The sequence below is a fragment of the Tauraco erythrolophus genome, chromosome 5 (genome assembly GCF_009769465.1).
Source record: "Tauraco erythrolophus isolate bTauEry1 chromosome 5, bTauEry1.pri, whole genome shotgun sequence".
NCBI classification, from domain to species: Eukaryota; Metazoa; Chordata; class Aves; order Musophagiformes; family Musophagidae; genus Tauraco; species Tauraco erythrolophus.
In genome coordinates this window covers 47,936,752-47,963,219 of record NC_141469.1, presented here as the reverse complement: position 1 = coordinate 47,963,219, position 26,468 = coordinate 47,936,752, and the positions used below count along the sequence as shown (strand labels likewise).

Below are 26,468 nucleotides of genomic sequence, written 5' to 3'. Positions count from 1 at the left end.
ACTCTTATTTTCTACCCCTGAAAAACTCATCTTTCAGACACAGGTCACACCCAAAAACTCCAGGTCAGATTACACCAGACTTGTCAAACACACCGGACAGCTACAGAAGCTTACCTGACTTATGCCCAAATGACTCCTAGTTGTACATATGGCTATGTCTGACCTGATTCATGCTCCTGAATGTAGACTTATACATGCACAGCACAAGCTCAAGCAAAAAAGGGTTGCATACTGAATATTTACAGAATGGCAGGAATCTGTGGATATTCCTACAGACACATATTAATGGCACTTTGAATGCACACAGCTTCGGCTTTGATCAAAATCTGAGAATAAGCATCAGCTGCTATAAACCATAAGACTCAAAATGGTCTCTCTCCAGTCTCACCAGTTGCCTGGTCAAGCAGTCTAGCACACTGTGAAACAGAGAGACTGGATCCTCAGATGGAAAAGGTCAAGCAGACAGGGAAGGGATCTCAGGATTTAGAGGTTAGATCAGTACAGCAAAGGTTGAAGAGTACTTGCTGGGAAAGAAAAGAATAAGGTGAGAGAAAAATCAAGAGTTACAGAGAATAAGATGGGAGATAGAGAGCTAAGTGAATATTTTAATTTGTTCAAATGAACTAAGCTTCCTGGTATTTACAATCCATTTTAAAAAAAACACATTCACAGAAACTTAGGCAAGACTTTTCCAACTTGAAAATAAAACTCCCAAATGGTAGGATGAATACTTTAAAGAGTATTTGCAATGGAACTGCCCTCATAGCCATCTTGGGAGCCACTTTATGGGTGTTCTCTAGATTCCCTGCACCATTCATGATCCTTTTTAAGTAATTCACAAAGAAGCTATGTAAATAGTTCTCTCCCAGCAGCGTAACATCATCACAGGCCCTGGTTTGATGAGTGAAATGAAGCATATTCAGCCATTTCTCCAACCAGCATTCAAATCTTCCCCCAACTTTGGAGCATTGGATGTCTCTGGTCCTTGTCCCCTTTGCAACACTTGCATATGCAATAACTCTTTCCCTCTTTGGGGTGAGGGGAAGCCACCCAGGTTGTGTTCTCTTGCTAATCCACCATGCTAGTAAATTACTAGCTAATTCACTGAGCTACCTAATGAATAACAGAAAACAATGAAGTCATAAAAATCACAAGTAGCTTGTGTATAATTCAAAGTAGGGGGAGGAAAAGAGGTCTAAATATGCTAGGAATGTTATTTGCAAAGAGTTTTTTTCAGCAGATTGAGTTATTCAATGTTTGCCTGGAGAGAGATGAAGAAGAATGAAAGGGAACAGTAAGAAAAGACGAGACACAATGGGAATGAGCTAGTTAGACAAAAAACACACTCTACTTTTTGCCAGTAATCTTTTGCTTGGACAATTTTGGTTAAGTGCATATGATAACTGGCACCATGATTGGTAACCTCAGTCTATGTGTAAACAAAAAGTGGAGACATGGCTGCAGAATCATGAGTGTCTGAGGACAGCTGAGGTTTGAAGAGCTGTAATATCATGAGACTGCGCAGGGCCACAGAGGAACTGAAAGAAAATGAAAAGACCTCTTACTGTTATTTGCTATTCTGTTTGCTCTTGACTTTGTTCTGGTGTTTATTTTTGTATCACATGAAAACCAGCCTTGAACCAGCAGATAGAAATGCTGGAATAGATAATCACAGTAGCAGAGGAATTAGAACAGATCCTCTCCCTCATTACTGATGTGCCTACCAGTATCCCCCAGCTGAGTACTTCAAAGACAAACAGCTTCTTTAATTATTCATATTTCACTCGTGAAATTATTTTCAGCTCAAATTTGCAAAAAAAAGTACTTGAAGCCAAGGCATCGAATGGAAGATGCAGTCGTGCTCTACATTTATAACCTTAACTTTGCTGTTCTGCATTTCCAAGTAGAAGAAGCAGCAGCCAGTTTCCAAAACCTGTAACAAGCAGTTATACACCACGGACTCTCACACATCCTTCGTACAAGGATCCAAGCAGAAGATTTTATTCATTCCTGAGTACATTAGCAACTCTATGGGCAGGTGAGTCTGTAGTTTACTGTGTTTTAAACAAACTGTTCTGCTCTACCATTGGTTTTGTTTGCTTTCTGTCACAGTGTCCGTATAGGACACCAGAGCAGTTCCTACACAGTGGGGCTGATCACAGCTGGCATTCGTGAAGGTAGTGTTACTTGTTGCTTCCACCTAAACTAATCATCACCTTAGGATCACCCGAATGATCTCCATTCATTGTTTTTTTTTTTCTAGGAGTGGAAGGAATCATAGTTTTATTTTGCTATCACATTATTGGGTTTATAAAGCTCCTATCTAAATGGAGACAGAAGTAATGCAAGCAGAATCTTTTTTTCCATCCAGCTTTGCATGTACATTGTTTCTATCAGAAACTATGTGCAGCTGAGTGAAACACCGGCCTGCTGGGGCCACAGGAAGAGGCTCAACAGAAAAGAGGTCAGCCAAGCTACACCTCACCTGCAACTCTTGGAGGAGACAGCTTGAAGTTATGGCAGCAGCAAGCTGGGAAATGGGACATATTAGAAAGGGCGGGCTGGACAAGTCATATGTGTGCACACAGCATCTGCATGCACCCTGGGTCTGGATACAGTTAAAGACTAATTTTTAAGAACAAGCTTTGTACGCTTGCATGTTATTTTGTGTTTGTTACGGACTCAAGAATGTGACAAGCTAGTATGTCTTAGCTGTGGCAAACAACCAACCACAAAACCGTACTAAAATCTGCTAATACAGTAGAAATTGATAGGAAGCAGCTACAGGACATATGTAACTGGCTGCCCAGCAGCTCCAACTAGGCAGGGACACTGGACACTCCTTGAGCACCCAGGATGGAGCAACACTCCTTGATTAGGACACGTGAGTCATTCCTGTTTGCCAACACCACAATTTTGTCTCATTTGGGAAGGCAGAAAAACGTTTTGTAACGTGAAGACTATGCTCAGTTCAGTGTCTGAGGGAGCATCAGGCTGTTTCAGGTAATCAGCCTCAGTAGTTGTTTCTCAATGGTCAACCAGCAACAGCCTCAGTACCACAGTCCACTCAAAACAGCAGAGCAGATCTTAGCCCTGCTTTCCCCACAGCTTTTTCACAATTCAGCTGTGATACCAGCTCTCCCTGCCAGCTTTTAAGTTTTAAGGAGTTCCTCATCACCTCAGGAAATCTCTCATGTGTCCGGTTATGATTAGCACCAGTTTCTTTCACACTGCCAAAAGCAGTATGAACATCTGGTTCCTACCAAAAAGTCTTTCTGCCCTTCCTTTTTTCATTGAACGAATAACATTACTAAGGAGAAGCAATTCATGTGTGGAACATAACTTCATCTGATGATGAAGTCTGACTGATTCATCCATTCATTGGGAATGTAACCACGCAAAGGCAGCCTCCATCAAGCATCCTTTTGTTCTGAACTAGAATCCTACTCACGACAGGTAACCTAAGTGCATGCTGCTATCCCTAGCAAATCCTTCCTCATCCTGTACACTGTGTTTACAAGCCTCTGGAAGTCTCTGGGAATCAGACAAGTAAAGCAGAGAAGCAGCACCCTTCTGTAAGTCAACAGCCACGTGTCTTCACTCGAAGGTGCACGGAGATGGCGAAGATGCTGTAAGCTGTTAATTTACCCAATATTCTATATGCCATGAAAACAAATATAACGTTTGGTAAGATGTTCTATATCAGATTTCAAAACTTTGTCAAGTGTCAGATATCTCCAAGATATTTCTATGTCATCTACCTGCCCAGGGTTTATGCACGATGCATTTTATTTGCTTCAATATTTCCCTTGTTCATGCACTTTTATTTCTTGCTCTAGCCTAGTTCATAAGTTAAAATGAGTCTGCACAACATCCTCTTACACCGTAACCCAGAAAAGCACTCTCCCCATCATAAAATTACACTGGAATGATGTAAGTCATTTTCCAGTGCTACGTTATCCTGAGACAGACTTCAAGTAAGTTGTTGGCAAAATAATCTAAACCTCAGGGAGCACAAATCATCATTCACAGAGAAGTTCTCCCACTGGATTAGCATGATTCAGAGGCTGTGTCCAGCTTCCGAATGGCACATTTGCTCCAGAAACGTTATTTGTATGTCACAACGTTATGCATGTGCCACGCTGCGACCAGTACTTACCATCACTGCTCCCTCTGAGCACTACATCTGGAGACGGTGTCTGCTGTGAGCGAGAGCCAAAGGAGTCCAGACTGTCAAAGGAATCATCTCTGCCGTGACGAGGCGGGGAGAGGGAATCGCTGCGTTCAGAGTCCCAGCAGTCTATATAGCCGCTGTCACGAATGCTGCGCTTTGGGCTCTCAATATCCTCTGTTTCCTACACGGAAGTACAGCAGGTACCTCTTCAAGAAGGCACTGACACACCCGTGAGATCCATCACGCATCAGACAACAAAGCATCTTCCCAAATACTAAAAATCTCCTCCCCTAAAAAGAGTTTCCTTGTTTTCTACCCCCTCTCCCCTTCACAACAAAAATACAAGCATGCACTAAACCGCAATTTTATGCTGATTAAGAGGAAACCCCACCCATTAGATTAGTACGATGAACTGAGAAAAAGTTGCAATAGGCAAGTTAATAAACGCATCAAAACTGAAAGTAACCTGAAACTTGACTTGTTGTCCATAGTTCATAGCACAGGCAAAGGCACTACAATTTTAACATTGTGCCTGCATCAGGTTTAAGTCTGCTGCTTTCCAAAAGATCCCCCCTCCTCTTGCCCATCTATTGTATCCGGCCGGGACACCAGCAGACAGCATTTGTTGTTGCTGCTTCAGCTCGGCAAAATAATGAAGCAGTGTGCCCCAGCCTCCCTCTACCTTGAAGAGAAATTCCTGTTATGAAAGAGGGATGTCTTTCTGAAGCAATCAGCAATGAAAACTATGCAAAATGCTTTTCCTGATGCCTCAGAAGAATTCAGTTGTGCTCTTTACTCTTTGCCAGCTCCTGGCTCTGGGGGATATGAAAGCACTTGTAGCTGACCCACATGTTCAGAGCAGGGAGAACAATGGTTGTCTTTGACAGCCCTGTGATTATAAATTCTTTCCAGTGCAAGCAGCACATACTAAAACACTGAAACTCCAGCAGAGGAAAAGGTCAATAGAAGCCATCCTCACCCTTGCATTATAATAAATCCCTTGTTTTAGAGAGTGTCTTAACATTAATTACAATCACACAGGCTCAGAAAAAACAAAAATAACTACTTTTATTCAAAGATAAATCTGTTTTTTTCTCCCTCGACAGTAAGTAAAGTCAGAGATGTGGGTGCCATTATCAGACTGACATTTTACGACCCAAAGAGGCTGGAATGTGATATTTTTTTTCCCCCCTTCTTTCTTTTTTTTTTCCCAGAAGCATTTGAATATTAATTCCTAATTAAGAAGCACCCCCTGCTTACGACTAGCTGGAGCACAATGGCGACGCTGAGCACAGCTCCCACTGTCCCTGACTGCTAAGGTTTTACCCGTTTCTACTATTGCCAATGGGAAGATCAATCAAGACCATCACAGTACGGTACGCCGGGCCACCTCCACAAGATAGTGGGTTTACTGGAGAAGTGATAGAGGGAGGAGGGCCCTGCAGGAACACACCAAAGCTTCTGTGCTGGAAAAGAGGGAGGCTCAAAGCGAGACGGAGAGATCAGACCCAACGTCCTGCAGACTTTTCAGGAAGAAGGCTTAATTAGTGCCACTCACTATTATGCTGCCAAAATACCACATTAAGGGCAGCGGCAAAGGTCCCCTAAGGCCAAGCTAAACTGTGGTAATGTCAGTAAGTAACCTCACTGCAAATGGAAGTGAAAGTATTTTCTAAAACCAAATAAAATACATCTAACAAACTAGTAATTGAATTCTATGTAATGTCCTTTCCCAGTCCTGCTTAGTAAACTAAAATACTGGTAGAAACACTAGATAACAAAAGTCTGTCTCCCTGAAATCTGCGTGAGTTACACACATCCAAGAATAAATCTAAAAATCCTATCAAAATCCCGTTTGTGACACGATCCAAAAATCTTTTTAAAAATCCAAATTCCCTAAATCCCCTCATCCCTTTATACCAATCAGCTATTCTCAAACCTTGGGCACACTTCCATTTTCCTAAATTACTGTATTTGAATGACACAGAACTGCTCAGCAGCTACAGGGACTTAAACTCAGGCAAAAAGCTCCATCCTGCATTCACTATCTTCCAGAGTTTGAAAACAGTCCAACTGTGAACTAATGAGTTCTGCAGACCCTCCTTTCAAAGGCCTGTTGATGTTAATTTTGCATGCCGCTCACCAGGAATTAGGAGGCAGGCACCAGGATGAGATCCTAGACTTCTGTAAACATGTTCTTTACAGCCTTCCCCTTGGCAAAGCTACTCTCCCAGCCCAATGCCGCCGTCTCACAGACGGGTACTTGTCCTGCTCTGAGCAAACGTCATCTCCCAAATGTTATCAGTGGGAAAAAGAAAGTGGTTATCTTCAGGACTGATAACACCATAACACGACACACAACAGCACATTAGTCTTTCATATTATCTAACTGAAAACGCAGTATGTCACTAAGTGGTAGTAAAAGTGTGACTGCCAAATACAAGATGTGTTTCTCCAGGAAGTTCCACCCATGAAATATAATCAAAAAGCCATGGATGTTTTGTCATTGGGAATTTTGAGTTTAAAAGTAAAAGACGACTGCATATCCCAACAGTTAATGAAATTAAAAACAGAGTAGCATGCATAAAATTAGAAATGAATAGCCTTTTCAGTATGAGAAGTAGAAAAAGATGAATCCGAGACAACTTACATCCGAGCTGTCTTTTGATTTGCTTATTAAAAGAGGAGGGCAGAGAGGATTTATAACAGAAAAACTAAACTAGGCTGAATTTATGGCCGATTTAATTATTAAATTCTGTGGAAAAAATGTCAGTAGAGAATGTGATAAAGTGTCTTTTCATCACCCGAGCTCAGCTATAAAGAACATCAGAGTGTTGCGCAGCATGATTAACATGTTCTATTTTACAATCAAATCCTCTTCAAATTCAGTAACAGACAAGCCCACAATTACCAGCGGGAAATACTACAGGGGTACAGGAGCAGAGAGGTGACCTTAATGTAAGACACCAGTGGCTCTTGTGACAGTACCACCTACACAAGACTTTTCAGGACTGCCAAGTGCTCTGGTTTTACATTAAAGGAATATATAGCTCTCAGCTTTTATGAGAAGTCTACTCTGCTCCCAGCACCAACATCTGCAACGAATCAAGTCCCAGCCTCTTGCTTTTGTCCTCGACCTGCAGCGCTCTACGCTGCCTAGCCAGGCGCTCCATGATCATCACCTTCTCTGGAGAACGCTGCCTTTCAGCCCCAGCCTACTCATCCCACAAAAGGGCTCAAGATGGGACCTCCAAAATGCTCTGATGATTAGTTTGATGGGTAAACATCACCTGGAAAAAGAGGAGCCTGATGCTGCGAGATTAAATATTAAAAAATAAACCATGATACCATGTGGCACTAACATTATTACAACCTGCACTTTGGCAATTTTTCTGCGTTAGCTCCCTTATCCGTCTCTGTTTCACCTTTCAGACTCTTTGGAGTGGGTACTGTTCCTTCCCTGCATCTTCTATGTGGAAACAACTCAAGTAATAATTTCATTTATTTATTGCTTGGTCTCAGTCATATCACTCATGAACCAGCAAAGTCCTGAGCGATCAGCGCAGGTCATTTCAAATGAATACCAAAATAAACCTCTACAGAGAAGCAGGATGTTCTCTCTTCCTCTCCGTTTCCACCTACTTGTTCACAGGAACAGGGCTCACAAACAGATTTTCTGCGTCTAGTTAAGGCTCTCTGGTCACACTAGGGTGTAGGAACTACTATCAGTCAGCCAAGTATTTCCTCCTCTCCAGGGGCAATCCAGTGCTGGCCCTCTGAGATCCCAGAATGAAGAGCTGCAGCTGGTGTAGATGCAGTAGCACAGAGCTCAAGGAGAGTAGTCTCTCCCATGGTCCCCAAACCCTACTGCCTGTCGTGACTTATCCTTTACATGAGATGGGGAGGGAGTAGCAGGCACAAAGTTCTCTGTGGGCTGGAGAACATATCTGCATGGCCTTCAAGTGCAATATGTCCAACACATGCAATGCTAGCACCAGGTGATGCCATCTTCTTATAGGCCTGCTCCTTGCCCTTCCATCCCCAGTAAATGCATGCTTGGATATCAATGCTAACCATTACTGAGGTTAAGTGTCTCAAGTCAAGGTTCAGGGCATGCTGGAGTGCTCAACCAAAAGTCCCCAAACCACCCTACTGCGCAACCACAATTTTTCTTTTTCAAAAGAGATCAGCTCATCATAAACCACCAAAATATGATTTCAGCCAGAATTTAGAGCTTGGCAAAACACAGATTCATCATAACTATGCCCTTGGTGAAACATAATCTTCTCCTCCTACCCTTCAGCTTTATTTAGATACTTTGGTTTGATGATTTATGTTGCAACTTAAAAACAAAAGAACTGCCCATGAGACTGAATGTTTTAAAGAAGAAAAATCTCTGTCCTGTGAGTCCTGCAACCTTACTTTTGAGCTTCAGCTCTTCTAGCTGAAACTCTGTGTCATAAACAAAAATAATTCAAACAAAAACCTATGGAAATGAAGACGACAGAGCCACGTGACAATTCTAAAGCCCTGTTTGACATCACATGCTGCATTGTTGATACCACCAAAAAGCTGGCTGCCAAAGAAAGCTGTGTTCATGGCTTGGTAGAGTCAGAAACGCTTTCAGAGGAGGTAGGGGTTCACTAAGTAATTTGTACTTCAGCCCACTACTTCTCTCATATTTAGAAACAAACAGGTTACATATGGGAGTAATAATTCGCATGAAACTTTCATTCCCAAAACATAACAAAAAGATACCTTTCTCATTTGTGCCAGCAAACCTTCAAACTCCTTCAGGTTCAGGGTTGATCCACTATATGACGTGCAGCTGTTTGCCGCTTTCCCTAGCCAATAAATGGTGACTAATACCTGCAGAAGTTAATAAGAATTAATTGAAGCCATCTAACACAGTCACTTAGCTAAATTTATCTCCCTTGAGCATGTAAACTGCACACCAGCACAAGTTTTCATTATAAATCACAATTGAAAGGGAAGTGTCTGTCAGCGGTTAAACATAAATACATCAGGCACCTATGAAAATTTAAACAGTCCTACAGAACTTATAACTTAACACATTATCTTCCTGGTACTTTTATCAAAAAATGAAACTGTCATGTCCACCTGGAAAATAAACAGCAAAAATAAATCTGAACAGAAAAACTAGGCAAGATAGCTGAATCTGTCTAGAAGACACACTTATCTGTTTGTAAACCCAATAGGAAAAAAAATCCCTAAAGAGTACTCATACTAGTGGTCATTAATTAAAATCTCTAAGACTAATAGAATAAATAAAACATCTGAAACATGTGCCTGCCTATTTCAAGGGCAGAAAAGGTAGTTCCATTTTTAATCATCTTAATGTAATTAACTAGATGACACAGGAACATTTACTTCCAGGCTAGCTTAAGAAACACTTAGCTCAAGAGTAATCAAAAGCCATGAGCATCTGGTCATTTCTATCAGACTAAAGCAGAAAGTGTCAGTGGTTTCATTCAAGTTCTGAGTTGATGTCTCTCCAGAACAAAAAAGTCACTTCAAAACTAGTGCAGAAAAAAAGCCCAGAATTACTCTTCTAAATGTTTATATTCCCTTTCGCTCCTACAGGTAGCAAAGAAATCTGATCTGACAGTGCTGGTGCTGCACTTGTTTTAGGAAAGGAGAAATTAAGATGCTTAGGATGGTCAAATCCAACACCTCCAAAAATGTTGATATTTATATCATGGAGGAAAAGCAAACAGTCCTTCTCTGCATCCACACACGTCTCCACTTAAAGCAATGCTTTAATGGTACCTGTGCAGCAGCAATTTGGACTGGAAACTGATCATCAAAGGCAAATCAGTTCAGTGTTTGGTTAAAAATGCCAAACTATCACCTCAGAACTTTGGGCTTTTTCTCATTTAATGCTTGTTCTGCATATTCCGTGACATTGCAAAGTATTTAACTGCAGAACAGGAAATATTTTGATGTAGAAAAGATGTGCAACCAACAATAAATAACAGCCGCCATTAACTGTCTCAAAAAAGTTAAATAAATTGAAAGATAGTATTTTATGTTTTGATGGGACAGGGCCATATAATTAATACTATATACTGAACTAAAGAAAACAGGACTGGGAGAAATCCCAAGGGGACACTGGGGACAGATATCTGTCAGACTCTTTTTTTCCTAAAACATGCACCCACATTCCTTCAGTGCTTCTTCCTCAGTCACATATGCTAGACTTCTGACTAGCCTTTTCTCAACAACTTTCTCTAACATCTCAATTTTTCATTTAAGTGTGATGTTCAAAATCACACACTGCACTCCAGCTGAGGTCCTGCCAGGATACAGTATGTGTCATACAGATTCCCTGCTTAAAAACAATTGTGGTGCGTAATGTAAAATATAATATATTTTATATATAAATATAGTTTGTATTTCCTTTTTGTTCATAAATAATATACATGCCATGAAAAAACGGAATAACATTTTTAATAAAGTTCAAAAAGTTTCCCCTTGTTTTAAAAATTACATCCAAATTTATATTACTGGGCTGAGGTAAAGGAGGTGGTTTCACCAACACCGATTTTTTTTTGTCTTGAAACCTTTATCTGAGCTGTTTTCCTTCAACCAGCACTACTCAACAAATTTATGTAAAAAATTCTTACAGTACATGTTCTCAAGCTAAGTGAAAACACTTGCAAATAAAGTATTCCTAGCAACCAGGAAACTGTCCAATTCATTTTGCCATTCAGTTCTCTGATGAAAGTTGTGGTATTTTTATTTATTTCTGCTAGCATTTGATCACTTTCTCTCTTCTTCCTTTCTTTATCCACTTTTTTTTCCCCCCCCAAATAATGTCACATTTGCAAGCAATTCCAACTGGCTGCCAGTCGAGCTTGCAGGGTTATGCACCTGGAAAGCATATATTGCCTACTAACACATTGTGGAGGATATTTTTGAAAATTTACCTCTAAAAAAATACATCTGTACAAAGATATTTAGCCAGTGCCCACAAGGGTGCTAAAATGCCAAAGCTGAACTCCTCCCCTGCAACTTTGTGTGCTGGATGCGGATGATATTACTCTAATGATGATGAGAAAGACCAGATGAAATAATTTGGGGGCTTTTAAATGTTTTTTTCATTGTGTTTTTTTTTTTTAATTTATTTTTTCACCTGAAGTCATGATTACTAGCTTGCAAAGTTATTAGGAAAAGGTCTTGACATTTCCTAGCAGTTTATAGGGATGTGAGCCAAATATAAAATGAATTTATAGCAGTTTACAGCTGACTAAGGCAAGACAGCTTGCTAGGCTTCAGCATAATGACTAACTGAGACCAGGAAAGTTTAGCCATATTCTTTTCTACTTAAAAATTACAGGATCCATTATCATTGCTAATTTCTTCTTGATTTAAACTAATGAAGTTAAATGGAATTAGCTTTTCTGAGAAAACACTCATTTATTTGGAAGAACAATGAGAAAGCTAGCAAACCTGACAGTAAAGACTTGCATCCAGATCTAAGGATCATTTTGCTTCATTTTAAATACTTTGTGCAAATTTACTTTATGCCCATATATTCATGAAAGGCTACAAAAGCGTAGCTTCACGGGCGAGTCAGACCATTCCCAGTGAAAACCATGATGGACAGCACAGAGATCACATTCTTTATCCCTTAATTAAGCAGAGACAAACATTCTCCATTATGTTTCTTTTGTAGGGCTGCTTTGCCATAGCAGCTCTACCAAAGTTTGCAGTAGAACCTGGTTAGGTTTGTGTTTAGAAGAACTCTTCAGCAATGCTCACCTGTACAAAGATTTTACTGACATAATTCTTGCTCAGGTCAAACATAGGATTAACCAGACAAAAAAAAAAAACACCAACCAAAACCACAAAACTCCAAGTCATGTACTTACATTTTTCAGCTTCCTACTATAGTCAGTGTTCCTGGTTACACACACACAAAAAAAAAAGAGGGAAAAAAAAAACACAATCAGAAAGCAGACACACTTTCCAAGAGCATGTATGCAGCAGATCACATTTTCCCTTACAGAAGTCTGCAGAATGCTTCTGCTGGCTGGAAACATATGAAAGCTAAGAAGATATAGTTCACACATTCATTAATTCACAACGCAGGAGTGTTTTGTCACCATTACTTCAATCACTAAATTAGAATTCTGGAAGTACAAAAAGAAAATGTGTTTATAATGGTCCCACAGTAAAGTAGGGCAGTGTCAAAAATACTTCCTTTAAACAATGTTGCTGATTTCTTCAAAAAAGACCAAAGTCCTCACTGCTAAAATGCATTCTGCAGTAATCCAACAGTCAGATTCTGCTCTGGGATAAATCATGCAACCCATACAGATCCTGGAAGCAACTGAATATGCATAGGAGACTGAGGAAATCTCCACCACACATTAAGGAAACAGAGCAGGTGCTTCTGTAGAAACAAGCATCACAAAGAACAAAGTAGATGGGTGAAGCAACAAAGATCCTGCCACTTGCAACAGAACCTGTTGTGGAAAACACTTTGTTTTTTGAATGGATACTTGGGCACTCAGACTGAACATTGGCAACCTCAATTTAGTTTTTCACCAACATTCAAAGGGTGGAAGTTTTATGTTAGAAACAACTAAGCACAACGGTAGTGCAACCATAAACAACACTTCAAAATTCAGCAAAGAAACCATTAAAAAAAGAATGGAGGAAATGTGTATCACATTTAGGTGCTGAAAAATAAGTAAGAGCAGTTCAGATGTAGTACAGCTTGTCTTTTGATTATCTATAATGGAATTGCCTTCTACTATAACAGTAAGTCCACTCCAGCATTAAAAGTTACCTGATAAAAATGAAAAAAAAAGTACTTAAATCTGTGAGAACAAGAAAAGCCTAAATATAGGCAATACTAAACCAAAGTATTTTTGATAACATCTTTTTTTAAGCCAAAATTTCATCCACTAATACCCACATACTAAGAAAAATAGACCAGTCCTATTTTTTTTTCTTAATAAAATAGCAGTGGAAAAGAGTCTTGTTTAACAAGTCAAGAAGAAATTCTTTACAGCATTACCTCATAACTTTTATAAGCTGAATGTTCCAAAAAAAATAGATCAAATGCATACTTCAATTAACATCTATATGAAAAAAAAACTGGTTAAAATATCATTATCTTAATTATGTACAATAATGTCATATTTCTCCTTTACTACAGAAAAAAATACAATTTTTACCATTTAAAAAAAATAACTCAAAAGTCTTCAAAGAGGGAAAAAAAAAATCACCTTCATGCTTTGGGAACTAGCTAGCAGAAGACAGTCTTGAACATATTTCTCTACAACAGTCACGGACTTGGCTTGTACACCTCAACTCAGTTACTCAGCATGAACTTGGACAGTGCTAGGAAAACATTCAGCTCATTTCCACAGCTGCTTTCTCTGAAGAATTGATGGGGGAAAAAAAAAAAAAAAAGATCCATGCCAGTGAGACACTTCACGTCTATCTAGCATCATGTCCAGCGGAGGGCCAAGCCAGCTCCACAGAGTTTATTTCTCCTGGTTTAACTTGCTTACATGCTGGACAGCTCTCCTTGGAGCTCCAGGCTAGTCCCAGCCTCTCAAACTGCCTCCTACTGAGATGCTCCATCATCCTCAACCTCAAAAGATTAAGCTTCTTATCAGAAAGACGCTTTCTCTCTGGTTTTATATGGAGATTAGGGATTGTTTTGTGACTCTCTCCAGCCACTCACGGTCATGATTTTACAGGACGTCGTGAAGAAACTTCTTCATTATGATATTACCAGATTTAAAAGAAACGCTACCTAGCTCCCTCTTACTGGTATGTACAGGCGAGAAAAACCTTGTGTTAGAGCCAGAAACTTGGAAACGAACAAAAGGTGGGAGATTATTCCTTTAAACAAGGAAAGTGGCCAATTCGATTTTCAAAAGCTTTGAATTTTCCCAGACAGTGCTTGAACACTAGGAAAACTTGCCCAGCTTCCACTGCCAGAAGGGAGGGAAAAAAAAAAAAAAAGAAAGAATGCCGCTGAAATTTAGTAAATTGTTTCCATATACTTTTCTAAAATGGGTATGTCTGACCAGGATTTCATTAGTGATCTTTTTGGCTGAATGAAACAAGGCCATTCAATCAACTCAGCAGTATTTGCTTGTCTGTAGAGCAGTAATTTTTTAATATTAAACATGATAGACCCAAAAATTTCAGGAAAACATCTACATAACAGCAATTACAAATTTTGTTAATTTTACGAAAGTGTGGGGTGCTCTTGCTTTTGGGGGGTGGGGAGCTTGATTGCCAAAAGAGAGAAAAATACAGTTTGATTCTGTTGCTCTAGTCCATGATAACAAAGTTTCCTTGAAAGAGACAACAGTTCTTATTTAAGACCTCAATATATGACTATATGGACTTTGATTCAAGTCTGTTCTGTGTGACTTTAGGCAAGTCAGTAATTCTGTGCCAGTTTCACATCTATATTTTAAATCACTTTGTGGGGTGACATGCTGAAAATACAGGCTTTGGAGTCTAAGCACCTCTTTGCAGTGAGGGATGTGCACATACCATGGTTAAAAACCTGTTGATTAAAAGGAGATTTTTAAAAAAAATCACTTCATTCCCCTCAAAAAATATCAATTAGTTATTAGGAAGGAGAACCTCTTAATACCCATGTAGTAATTTGTGTGGTAGTAGGTGTGTGGTTTGGTGAAAAACTATCTCAACTGTGTCATTTCCAGTCCACACAGTTCACACAGACATCCTCAGCCCAAATATCATGTCCCAACCTACAGTTCCAGTTAGAAGATAAACAGACTGTGCTCATGTCTGCACCTCGTTCAGTCTGAGAGGTCTATAAATGTCCTACAATGCATCTTCAAAACAGTTTAATCTGAAATAACAGGGCTGTGATTTTCTTTTCCCAGCCTACATAGTTCATTAGTTGAGCAGACAAAAAAGAATGCCATCAATTTAGACTCAGGAAAACCCCTAAGTCCCACAGAATCTCATTGCTTAACTAAATCAGTATTTTAAAAGATCTGTGGTTGATCTCTCTGGGAAAAATAACAGCCCTTAGAGAAAGTCTGTTGAAGGGAACAATGTATTCTGGCCAGCGCTGAAGGTTTCCCAAACATTAGCTTCCTATTTGCTTGATACGAATGACAGTTCTATACCCTCTTTGCTCATCCTTAAATATTTACTGTTGAATCACATGCATCTGAGGTTGTAACATGCTAATCGCAAACTGCTGTTGTACTTACTTGATGGTTACTCTGTTTGATGCGTCCTGCAGATCACCAGGGTCAAAAAGCTGAGATTCTTTAAGTCCCAGCTCTTTGCAGCCTCTTAAGAATAAGATGATATTATCCTGAAATGAGGAAAACAAAAAAAACCCCACCAAAACCATTTAACTCTTCTTCATTAAAAAAATAAAATTCCACTGAACTAATCTATCCCTAACAGCTCAGAGTCACATCGCTAGCTAAATGAAGAACCAATGACATTTCCAATCACATAATTTAAGAAGTCAGTGTGTGTTTTGTTTGAAAACCAGATAAATATGAAACTTTTTAAGATATGCAACTGCAACAATCTTTTTGACTTTTCTCTTTCCAAACCCAGATGTTGGCAACTACTTTAACTGCAAAAGCCCTGCTAATTTCCTCACCAACACAACTTGAGCATTTTAAGGGGCAGAAAAGGCAAGGCTGGATTTCTGAAGGGAGCAGGAAGGGTAGATATGAAACAGTTCACCACCATTTAAGAAAGCGTTTGTTCAGAAAACATTTGGCCTGTCGATATGAACAAGCCAGTTACTCCTAGTTAACACAACCAGTCTCTTGCCTCTCCAACCTTCACCAGCTGGAAGCCGCTGGGAAAAGAGGTTGGTGCCTTCTCCTATAACAAAATGCTACTCTTTACACGACTGCTATTTGTAAGATGAAACACCACCAATTTTGTAACCCCTTTTATGGAAGATATATACTTCTCAGAGCGTAACAAAAAATCAATAACTAAGAGAAATAAAGCACAAACTGACATAAGCCTCTTTCAAACTAAATACGAGTTATGATACATGAGTTTGCACTGAGGGGATTAAATCTGTATATATGCATATACATGTAATATATGTTTTACACTTACTTACATATATGCATGTACACTGCCCCCCTTTTATAGCACCAGAGAATCTTTCTCATGCAGATAAATCTTGAAAGTCAGTAGATATATATATATATATATGTTGCTAGATCAGCGACTGCTACAGTAGATGTGTGGACAAGGAAGGATATAATATACAGCCTGATATTCTCTGTGGCCTCTCATCTCAAACCTCCAACTCAAGGTAAGCTGCCACATGGAGTTAGAGAGGAGCAAAACCACAGCATGGGGCAGAAACCTCCATTTTCGTCAAAACTGGGAAGCAGTGGAGCCTGGGCGGCGTTCAGCTCTTGCCCAACCCGGGTGGCAGAGCAGGTTCCGCGAGCAGGGCTCTCCCCACATCTGCTCCCCAGCTTTTGTTTGGGTTGCACGGGCACAGCTCGGCGACAGCAGCCCTGTTTGTTCTGTCGGGGCGCAGCGATCAGCATGCTAATCGCTGCGGCTCTCTGCATGCCAACGCTCTCGCACACAAAGCTCACTGTCACCAGCCACACCGCAAGAAAATACGGACTTGGAAATTTAGAGGAGTCCCAATCTCCCTTTCTTCCTTGGCTGAAACTTAACAGCTCTGGAGGGGAGCCAGGGGGAAAGGAACAGCAGTCAAGAGAGCAGAGAGCCCATAACCCAGAGAGACAGCACCATTCATGACATGAAAAGATGCTTGTAAAATTCCCCATCTGGCTTACTATTTGCATTATAATTTTTCCAACTGGAATGTGAATAACTCTTGTGTTTAGCCTTTGATGGAGGACAGTTCTTCTGGTCACTTCCAAATGGTGAGTGGAGCAATGTTAAGTCTAATAAAAATGCAAAAGCATTAAAAAAAAAGTTCCTAACAATATTTCCCAACAAAAATATACAGGATATACAGGACACAGTAACCTAATAGGTTTAGAAAACAATCAAAGGAGGGGGAGCTCCAGGGATAACTAATTGCACCCATCTTTAGGCCAAAAGTCCACATCCAAGTTATGATAAGCAGTAACAGAAATACAAGCCATTTGGCAGCAAAGTAGTTTGGAAACTCGGTTCTTCTGTTGATGAACAAATGCCCACTTCTCAAAAAAAACCCATGTCACCACCTTATGCCTGTTTTCATACACGCTTTTATTTTGATGGTCATTATAAGAATGTTTGCTAACCGTCACTAACACCATCACCCAAACAATTCCTTAGAAAGCTGGTATCTTATATGGGCATAAATAACCACGCATGTCAACAACATGCAATCAGTCAGCACTGAAAGTTTTTGCGCCTGTTAACAATCTCGTAGTTTTACTTCCCAATGGTCCTAAAAATGGCAATTTGTTTAAAAGGATTTAAGAAAAGAGCCAATGAAGAAACTGCTTTCAAGTGACAGATATTCAGGTAAACCTGCCTAGACTGCATAACTCCAAGTCAAAATGTGTCTCATACTACTGAAAAACTAAATTTTTCTTGGTTTGCTTTGGTACAGTTGAAAGTTGTATTTTTTAGTTCTATTGAGACACTGGAGAACTACACTCCTAAACCACTAAAAGAAGTCTTATCGTGAAGACCCAGCACTCTGAAAGCTTTCTCCCTGGATTACTACACCTTGCATTGACCACATCCTGGTTTCTTCAGTTCTCACAAAATTTTGCTTAAATTTTTTGAGAGAAATTATAGTTCCATATCTTTTAGCTGTAACTACACATTTTTTTCAGTCACCTGTTCTAAAGTCACACTTCTTTGTTGCTGTTGAAGAAACCAAAAAAGAATAAAAAACAGACACAAAAAACACCCCCCACACTTTTACAAACAGCAACATGTATAAAACATCCTTACCTTAAGTAAGGGTCTGAAAACACACACCTAATGTGCATGTCCAGCTCCTTACAACTTGGCGGAGTTAAATAGGTCACGCAAATGGGTCACACTGCAACGGCGAGCACCGCGGCGCGGCCAGCTGCCGTGCCTCAGTTATCAGGGTGGTATCTTTTACAGGGGTCTCAGAAGACGTGTGACCAGAATTCAGTCCCTCTGGCAGCCCCTACAAGGCACTAACACACAATTTACTTAATACATCAAATGGAGATAGTATTGCCTTTCTCTGAGTGGCTACTTGCTGCCATTGCAGAATTGGAGTAGATGGAGGACGGGTCATTTGGTCAGCACATCATTTCCCACAGCCCCAGAGGACCTGCAACTGTCTCCTGCTGGCTCCTCTTGCTTTCAATCCACACCACTATTGAATCAAAAATCTTCTTTTTGTCCTTGTATACTCAGAGAAAGAGCGAGCTTATGGACTACAGTTTAAATCTCTTCTGCAAATTGTATCTATTTTTTGTCTATAAAATATTATCTCTATAAATCTATAATCTATAGATATCTACAAAAAATTACCTGTGTTTTCTCTATTAAAAATGACATAAACTCTAAACAGGTTGCTTACAGAAGACAAACGCTTCAGTGTGGTGACAGACAGAGGACACAAGCACAGGATACACTGATAGGTTAAACGCCAACCCTTTTCTGCTTGCCTAAGCAGAGTCCTGACAGTTCCTATCGGATCAGCACTATAGGCAACATCATTTACTTCTAAGTATTAGAAATGCAAAAGTTATTAATGTAAATGTTTTGCTATGCTGAATTTCAGAACAGAAAAATTAACCAACACACGAAACATTACAAACTCTCAGGCAAAGCCAGCCACAAATCAGTAAGAAGGGCCGGGGGGGCGAAAAGGGAAGGACGAAGAGGAGCGCAGGGCACTGACTCCCTCAGTCCTGAGTCAGAAGGATACATGGGAAGGAAGGGAAAGCTGCTCCTGCTCTCACAACTACATTTCTACACCACCATCTTTTCATCCTTTCTCGTGTGTAACCTGACGGACTCACCTCTACAAAATCACTTTGCCAGGACAACCACCTGCAGGTAAAGCAGAAAGAATGGGAGGCAGATGGGTTACACCTCCATGAAGGTGGAGGGAGGGAGGAAGAAATAATACGCTGCTCACTTGTAATCATACTTTTTTTTCCCGTTTTTAAAAGACTGATAACCCATGTGCCATAAATATGAAAAAACATTCATAGGTCATTTTCCTCATACACAAAGTAGAGCACAAAATTCTGAACTCTATAAAAAAGCCCACAGAAATTGGCAGTTGTGCAGGACAGACACCCTGGAAAGCCACCACAAATTCACACAGTAGCACTGCCAACACACAAGATAGTTCAAGCTAGCGAGAATCAAATATTCACAGCAGGCAAATTCCCTCCATAGGATCTGCTGATCAGATGCAATGGCAAACAGCTTGAACTTGGCCCACTTCCATTCCTTTCATCTGCCACAATAGTATACAAAATATTCCCACTGTATCCACGCTGCAAATCAGACCTGCAGCTTATCACTGTGGAATCATCATTTGTCAGATGTGCTACTGCATGGCCTGGATGAGATATCGAGATAAACTCAGGGAAAACAAAAGGCAAGCCAAGCTGTACGTCTGCACAGAACGCCGAATAAAACGCCAAGGGCATGCCACTTCTGCGAGTTGGAGATATTATTAGTTGCCAGTAGCACCACGCTGTTTCGCAGGACAGCTGCAGACAAACAGGTGGCCTTTTTCGTTTCTGGAATGCTGAAATTTTCCCTGATCCAGAATAAATTGGAAGATTTCTTTTTTTTTTTTTTTTCCCAAACTGCTTTTCTGAGCAGTTTTCAATACAGACTCTTAAAAGGCTGTTGTTTACTCCCAGCACTACTTCCTAAGTCCCTCATTTTCCCATTTTATACAGATAATCAGTGGTGATAATTTATTTATATAAAAGCAATGGATCTCGACTGATTCACAAGCAGATGGAAAGGAAACACTGAAATATTCAGTTCAATTCCACCAGGAAAGAACTTCCATGAGAGAGGCTGGGAACTTTTCATGCATATATATAAAAATACACACACACACGCACATATTTGTTTTACTATTTATTCAATATGTTTCACTATATATACTATGTTTTACTATATATCTAATGTTTTACTATATATACACAATGTTTTACTGTTTATACAGTATGCTTTACTGTATATACACTAAAACTACACTTCGCAAAACATCGTTATCCGCGGCAGATTCCAAGTCAGTAGATTTGGAAGGAACTCGACGGTAGTCAGGAGACGTTCACTTAGAAACTTGGGATGCTTAATACCCGGCGGACGAAGGATGACAGCCCACCGGGACTGAAGGCAAGGGCAAGACCCACCGGAGCTGCCAGGGGAGACGCGGCTGCACACATCCCAAAGTATCCTGGCACACAACAGCCTCACCTCATGAAAACTAAACGCTAAATGGGGAACAACAGTAAGAGAGCGACCGTGGGAGCGGGGAGGGAAAGCAGGACTTACCAGCCCGTCAGTCGGACCCGATCCTCGCCTCCCAAAGCGCAGCGGACCTGCGGAGGGGCGGGAATGACAGCCGGGAGCCGCACAGCTGCCGCTGGCGGGGGCTCGCAACCCCCAGACTCCACCCTCCCGCCACCCCGGAGCTGCGGAGCGGCCAGCGCGGCCGCGGACACGGCCCGGGCCCCGGCCCCGGCCCGCGTGAGGGGCGGCGGGGCTGGCGGCCGGCTGCGCTCCCGCCTCGGAGCGGAGCCGCGCGGCGCGGCGGCCCGCGGGCGGGTGGCGGCAGGAGGGCAAAGGGAGAACACGATCGCCGTGTGTGGAACCGTGAGAGCCCCGGGGGCCAAAACATAGGTCCGGAGGCTGTTAGATTAAAAGGGCGGGAATAACGCGCGCGGGCAGGAGGTGGAAGTGTGGCAGCGGGAAGGCAGGGCTGCAGGAAGAGCGGGGAGAAGAGCCAGGCGCGCCGGGAGCACCGGCGGGACAGCGGCACCTTTAAGAGCCCAGCAGAGGAGATGGCGAAGACGGGCTTTGCAAAGAGAGCCCAGCCTTTTTCTGCTGCTTTTTGGGCAATCAACAGTGAGAAGGTAAGTCTCCTCAAACAACTGCCCCGCTCCCTTAACAAAAAGGAAAAAAAAACCCACCTTAAAAACTGTGAAGAAAATGGATCCATTGGGAGCATACTGCAACTACGCAAACCAGAAAGCAGACACCCCGAATGCAGCTCTGAGCAACCTTCAGATAGTATCTAAGGCTGCCAGAAGATCTTCAGTACCAGACTCCAAAGATCTAGCTGGAAGTGCCAAATTCCTACCAAGGTGCTTAGATCCTGCTGCTTCCAACCAGGCTTATAGGTTGGAAAATTGCAAGTGCCTAGAGCACGAAGGTAGCGCACAACTTTGGTACCACTACTTTACACGACTTTGGTAGTATAAAACTTTTTCTGCTTTGATAGTGTGAAGGGAAGGCTGGGCATAGGAAAGAACATGCTCCATTTATCTTTCCAGAGAGCTGCTCTTAGCATTTTTGGCATCCAGCAAAATCTTTTGCTATCAGTTCCAATCATTAGTCTCATATAAAACACAAGCACACTCAGTCTACATTAATAAACTGAAAATAAGCAACAACAAAAAAACCCAAATCACGTCATAAGAATTGATGAGGGGGTTCTAAAAAACAAAAAAAAATAAATGGAATGTGGTAAGCAAATCATGAGTACCCTTGTCCTTCAGATATCAAAAAGCACACTGTTTAAAATTAAAGGCTTGCAATTCTTTGAGAAAATCAGAAGTACAGCAAGAAATTGCCTTTGATATTTTCCCAAATCTGTCCTTGACCATCAGATTATTTGCTTTTTAAGAACTTTGCCGTGTAACAAATTTCAACCACATTTATAAGCTTTTTATGCAATGCAGTGTATTACTTTCATTTGTATGATAGTTATAACTAAAATCCCCAAACAGGAATAGCCATGTTGTGTACAATGAGAAGCAAATGCAAGGAGCTCAGAATATAAAACAGCACTGCAGGTCCTGGGCAGGTAGTGCGAATTTCATTCTGGGTACAGAATGGATGGTGTATCTTATTGTGGCAAATTTCTAGAGAAAGCTTAAAATCCCTGCAGCATGGTATGATGCAAAAGGAGGGGAGAGACACTGTGGACAGAAAAGGAGAAGGGTAACAGGGAAAGAGAGAAGAAAATAACGGGAGGGGACCACGCAAAAAAACATGAGCAAAAGCAGCCTTCAACTCAACAGGCAAAAGCAAACCACGGAGGGGTGGGAGGGGTGCACACAGCATGAGAACAAGGTTGACCCTATGACTTCACTAGTTAAGTAAGTCCTAATATTTCTCCTTGCTGCATCAGGTCATTATCCCTAAAGGCACAAATAAAACATTTAAACAAATGGGGGCTCACTCAACATCCTTGTCTTTGGGGGAGAGAGCAACAAAATGATGTGCATTCCCTCAGATTTGCCAAACCCAAGATACACCCTGAGTAAGACGGCTTTGTTTACAGCAACGAAGACAGAACATAGGCAGGCAGGGAAAAACCCCAAATCATTTCCAAGCTATTCACTGGCTCTGATGATGATGAAATCACAGCCAGATGTCAGCCAGATGTCAGATGTCACCCAATCTTGGAGAGAGAGTGCCTATCACAGAAGGCAAAGGCAGGGACTGGGAGAATGAATAACCACCCGCTGTAGGTGAAGATCAGGTTTGAGCATCTAAGGCACCTGAAAGTGCACAAGTCCATGGGCCCTGATGAGATGCATCTGCAGGTCCTGAGGGAACCAGTAGATTAAGTTGCTAAGCCATGTATTTGAGAAGTCATGGTAGTCTGGTGAAGTGCCCACCGACTGGAAAGGGGGAAACAGAACCCCCATTTTTAAAAGGGGAAAAAAAGAAGATCCAGGGAACTCCAGGCCAGTCAGTCTCACCTCTGTGCCTGCCAAGATCATGGAGCATATCCTCCTGGTGACTATGCTAAGGCACGCAGAAAATAAGGAGGCGATTGGTGACAGCCAACATGGCTTCGCTAAGGACAAATTTGGTGGCCTTCTACGATGAGGTTACAGCGTTGGTCAATAAGGGAATAGCAACTGATGTCATCTACGTGGACTTGTCCAAAGCATTTGACACTGTCTCACACGACATCCTTGTCTCTAAACTGGAGAGACATGGATTTGACAGATGGACCACTTGGTGAATAAGGAATTGGCTGGATGGTTGCACTCAAAAGAGTTGTAGTCAATGGCTCAATGTCCAAGTAGAGACCAGTGACAAGTGGCATTCCTCAGGGGTCGGTATTGGGGCCGGCACTGTTTAACATCTTTGTCAGCAAGTTTACTGACAACACCAAGCTGTGTGGCATGGTTGACATGCTGGAGGGAAGGGATGCCATCCAGAGGGACCTTGACAGGCTTCAGAGGTGGGCCCGTGTGAACCTTATGAAGTTCAACAAGGCCAAGTACAAGGTCCTGCACGTCGGTCAGGGCAATCCCAAGCACAAGTACAGGCTGGATGGAGAATGGATTGAGAGCAGCCCTGAGGAAAAGGACTTGGGAGTGCTGGTTGATGAGAAGCTCAATATGAGCCGGCAATGTGCGCTGGCAGTCCAGAAAGTCAACCATGTCCTGAGCTGCATCCAAAGAAGCGTGGCCAGCAGGTCGAGGGAGGTGATTCTGCCCCTCTACTCAGCTCTCGTGAGACCCCACCTGGAATATTGCATTCAGCTCTGGAGTCCCCAACACAAGAAGGACATGGAGCTGCTGGAGTGAGTCTAGAGGAGGGCCACAAAAATGATCAGAGGGTAGAAGTACCTCTCCTATGAAGACAGGCTGAGAGTTGGGATTGTTCAGCCTGGAGAAGAGAAGGCTCCAGGGTGATCTTATAGCAGCCTTCCAGTACTTAAAGGAGGCCCACAAGAAAGCTGGAGAGGGAATTCTGGCAAGGGCATGTAGGGAGAGGACGAGGGGTAATGGTTTAAACTGAAAGCAGTCAGATTTAGATTAGATCTAAAGAAGAAATTCTTCACCCTGAGAGTGCTGAGGCACTGGAACAGGTTGCCCAGACAATTTGTAGATGCCCCATCCCTGGAAGTGTTTAAGGCCAGGTTGGATGAGGGTTTGAGCAACCTGCTTTAGTGGAAGGTGCCTCTACCCATGGCAGGAGAGTTGGAACTAGATGATCTTTAAGGTTTCTTCCAACCCAAATCATTCTATGATTCTATGATCTGGTGACATATTTTATGGTAACAGCCATGCTATGGCCAAGGAAGAGGACAACATTTCCTTTTCATCCCTTTTCCACAGCTTTTTAGTACCAGATGATAGCCCTTGGCTTATGAGGGTTTGAGCCTCAGTTTCATGACTACTTCTGTTACCCACTTTTCACATACTTGATGAATAAAGCTCACCAAGAGCAGGGTTAAAAACAAGCTCACGTACAGTGAAGTGCAGCCAAGCACTCCTAGAAGCTGCTGGAAATTCCCCTTGCAAACTTGGCATCAGATGGGTAAGACCACCAAAAAAATCAAAGCATGGTTCCTTCTGCTGTGATGGAAAGGACTTATTTACCTCGCTCTGCCTTGTTGGTTGGGCTGTGAAGTGCGTCAATACAAGACTAACCACAAAAGCAGGTTGGGGAAAGAGCTACAAAAAATGACAAGAAAGAAAGAAACGTCACAACAGCAATGTTGTCAGTACAACCAGGGCTCAGCATCTGTGGCATCTACCTCTTCTTTTCTATCCTCCTGGCAATAGTTGTGCCATCTATCTGAAGGAGGGAGAAAAAAGGTCACGAAAACAAATTTGAGCTTTATTTTCACTCACATTGTGAGTGCTGGGAGTATGTCTAACCTAAACACAGATTTCAAGGAGCCCTGAAACCATGGCTAGTGCCACAACACTTCCCTCGGGACATCTGCTTAGAGAAACTGGATGCTCTCCGTTCTCAGCACATCCCTGCAGCTGCTGCCCTCACAACTGAGCTCTACAGCAAAATATAAAAACAGGCAAGAAATTCACATCTAAGGAGAACATGCTGTTTGCTAAGTTTGGTTTATTTGTGTGTGATTATCAGGACATGATAAAGCGTTAAGGAAAGTACACAGTCTGATTATGGATTTAGGAGATCTCAAAGGCAGCCATCTCAAACAAAGTGCTTCAAGTAAACAAAAAACAAATATATAAACTTTAAATCTAGAGTTATAAGTCATAAGAACAGCTATACCAGATATTGTGAAAACAAAACCAGTCTATAGGTCAGGGGGATCCAAGCAATGGAAGCACCGAAGAAACTAACTTGAGCATTAAAATATGGGAGAGTACAGTTTTCATTAGACATACTGTTGAAGCTTATAACCCTGCATACAAAAAAGAAAAAATCACAGGTGAATAAAGTTGAATTACCTCCTGAGTGGTGTGCCCAAAAAGCACACCCTGGAGTAATCCATAGGAACACTGCAAACAGCGTAAGCTCCAACACAAACAAGCCTTTTACACATTACGTACAGCCATCAACTACGACCAAACACTGCTGAGCAAACCTTTGCCTTTCCTGGCTGCGGTAGAGGCAATTGTCTGTTAAGTCATGGCATAACAGATGCTTCTCAAAAGCTATTTATATACGTGTTCCTGCTAAGATATTGTACTGTGGTGCTAATGAAGATTACCTATGCGAAGCAAATCTATATGCTAAAATTTTTTCCATGTTTTCCTTAATTACATTAGCAGGTCTAATAAAAGATACTACCTTTTTTCACATACTCTGCCTTCCTTTCTCTGCCTACAGATTCCAAGCTTCATGGGATCCTTTTGATCACATTTGATATCTTAGGGCACTGTTACCCAATGCCTGCTTTCTATATTTTGACTTGACTGTTGTGAAAATAACCTTCTTTTCCAGGAAGAGCAATGTTGACTATTCCAGGGAACCAGCTGCAGGGAACCATCAGATGCAACTTGCCATAGGACCTTTGGGATGGAGCAGGGCTAGTGGAGAAGGAAAATTAGGAAAATCCTGTGGATCATGAGCCTCTCCACTGGAAAAGGTGTGTCTGAGGGTCATTAATTACCTGACCACCACAATCTATTATGAACCAATGTAGGTAACAAAGCATAATCAATGCACTTGCATGCACATTCAGAGATGACTATCTGAAAAAATACTTTAGTGATCACCACAATGTTTCTAGACTTCCTCTTTCACTTCATCCAAAGCAGAATGCAAGGACATAAAAAAAGTAAATGGAAATGAGCAATAGCGAGATTTACACCTTATG

General features: G+C 41.5%; 1 protein-coding gene across 3 annotated transcripts in view; it reads right to left on the bottom strand.

Moving 5' to 3' along the window:
- Positions 1-26,468, bottom strand: part of LIMCH1 (LIM and calponin homology domains 1) — a 187,776-nt gene that overhangs the window by 59,776 nt on the left and 101,532 nt on the right. For 2 of the 3 annotated variants that reach the window (XM_086611392.1, XM_086611391.1), the window contains exons 4-7: positions 15,421-15,527; positions 12,070-12,100; positions 8,933-9,043; positions 4,160-4,355 (exon numbers count right to left, since the gene is read on the bottom strand). In XM_086611392.1, coding sequence (XP_086467518.1) covers positions 4,160-4,355; positions 8,933-9,043; positions 12,070-12,100; positions 15,421-15,527 — 445 coding nt within the window. Of the gene's footprint in view, positions 1-4,159; positions 4,356-8,932; positions 9,044-12,069; positions 12,101-15,420; positions 15,528-26,468 lie in introns of those variants that run through there. The other variant, XM_086611393.1, reaches the window with a different exon arrangement.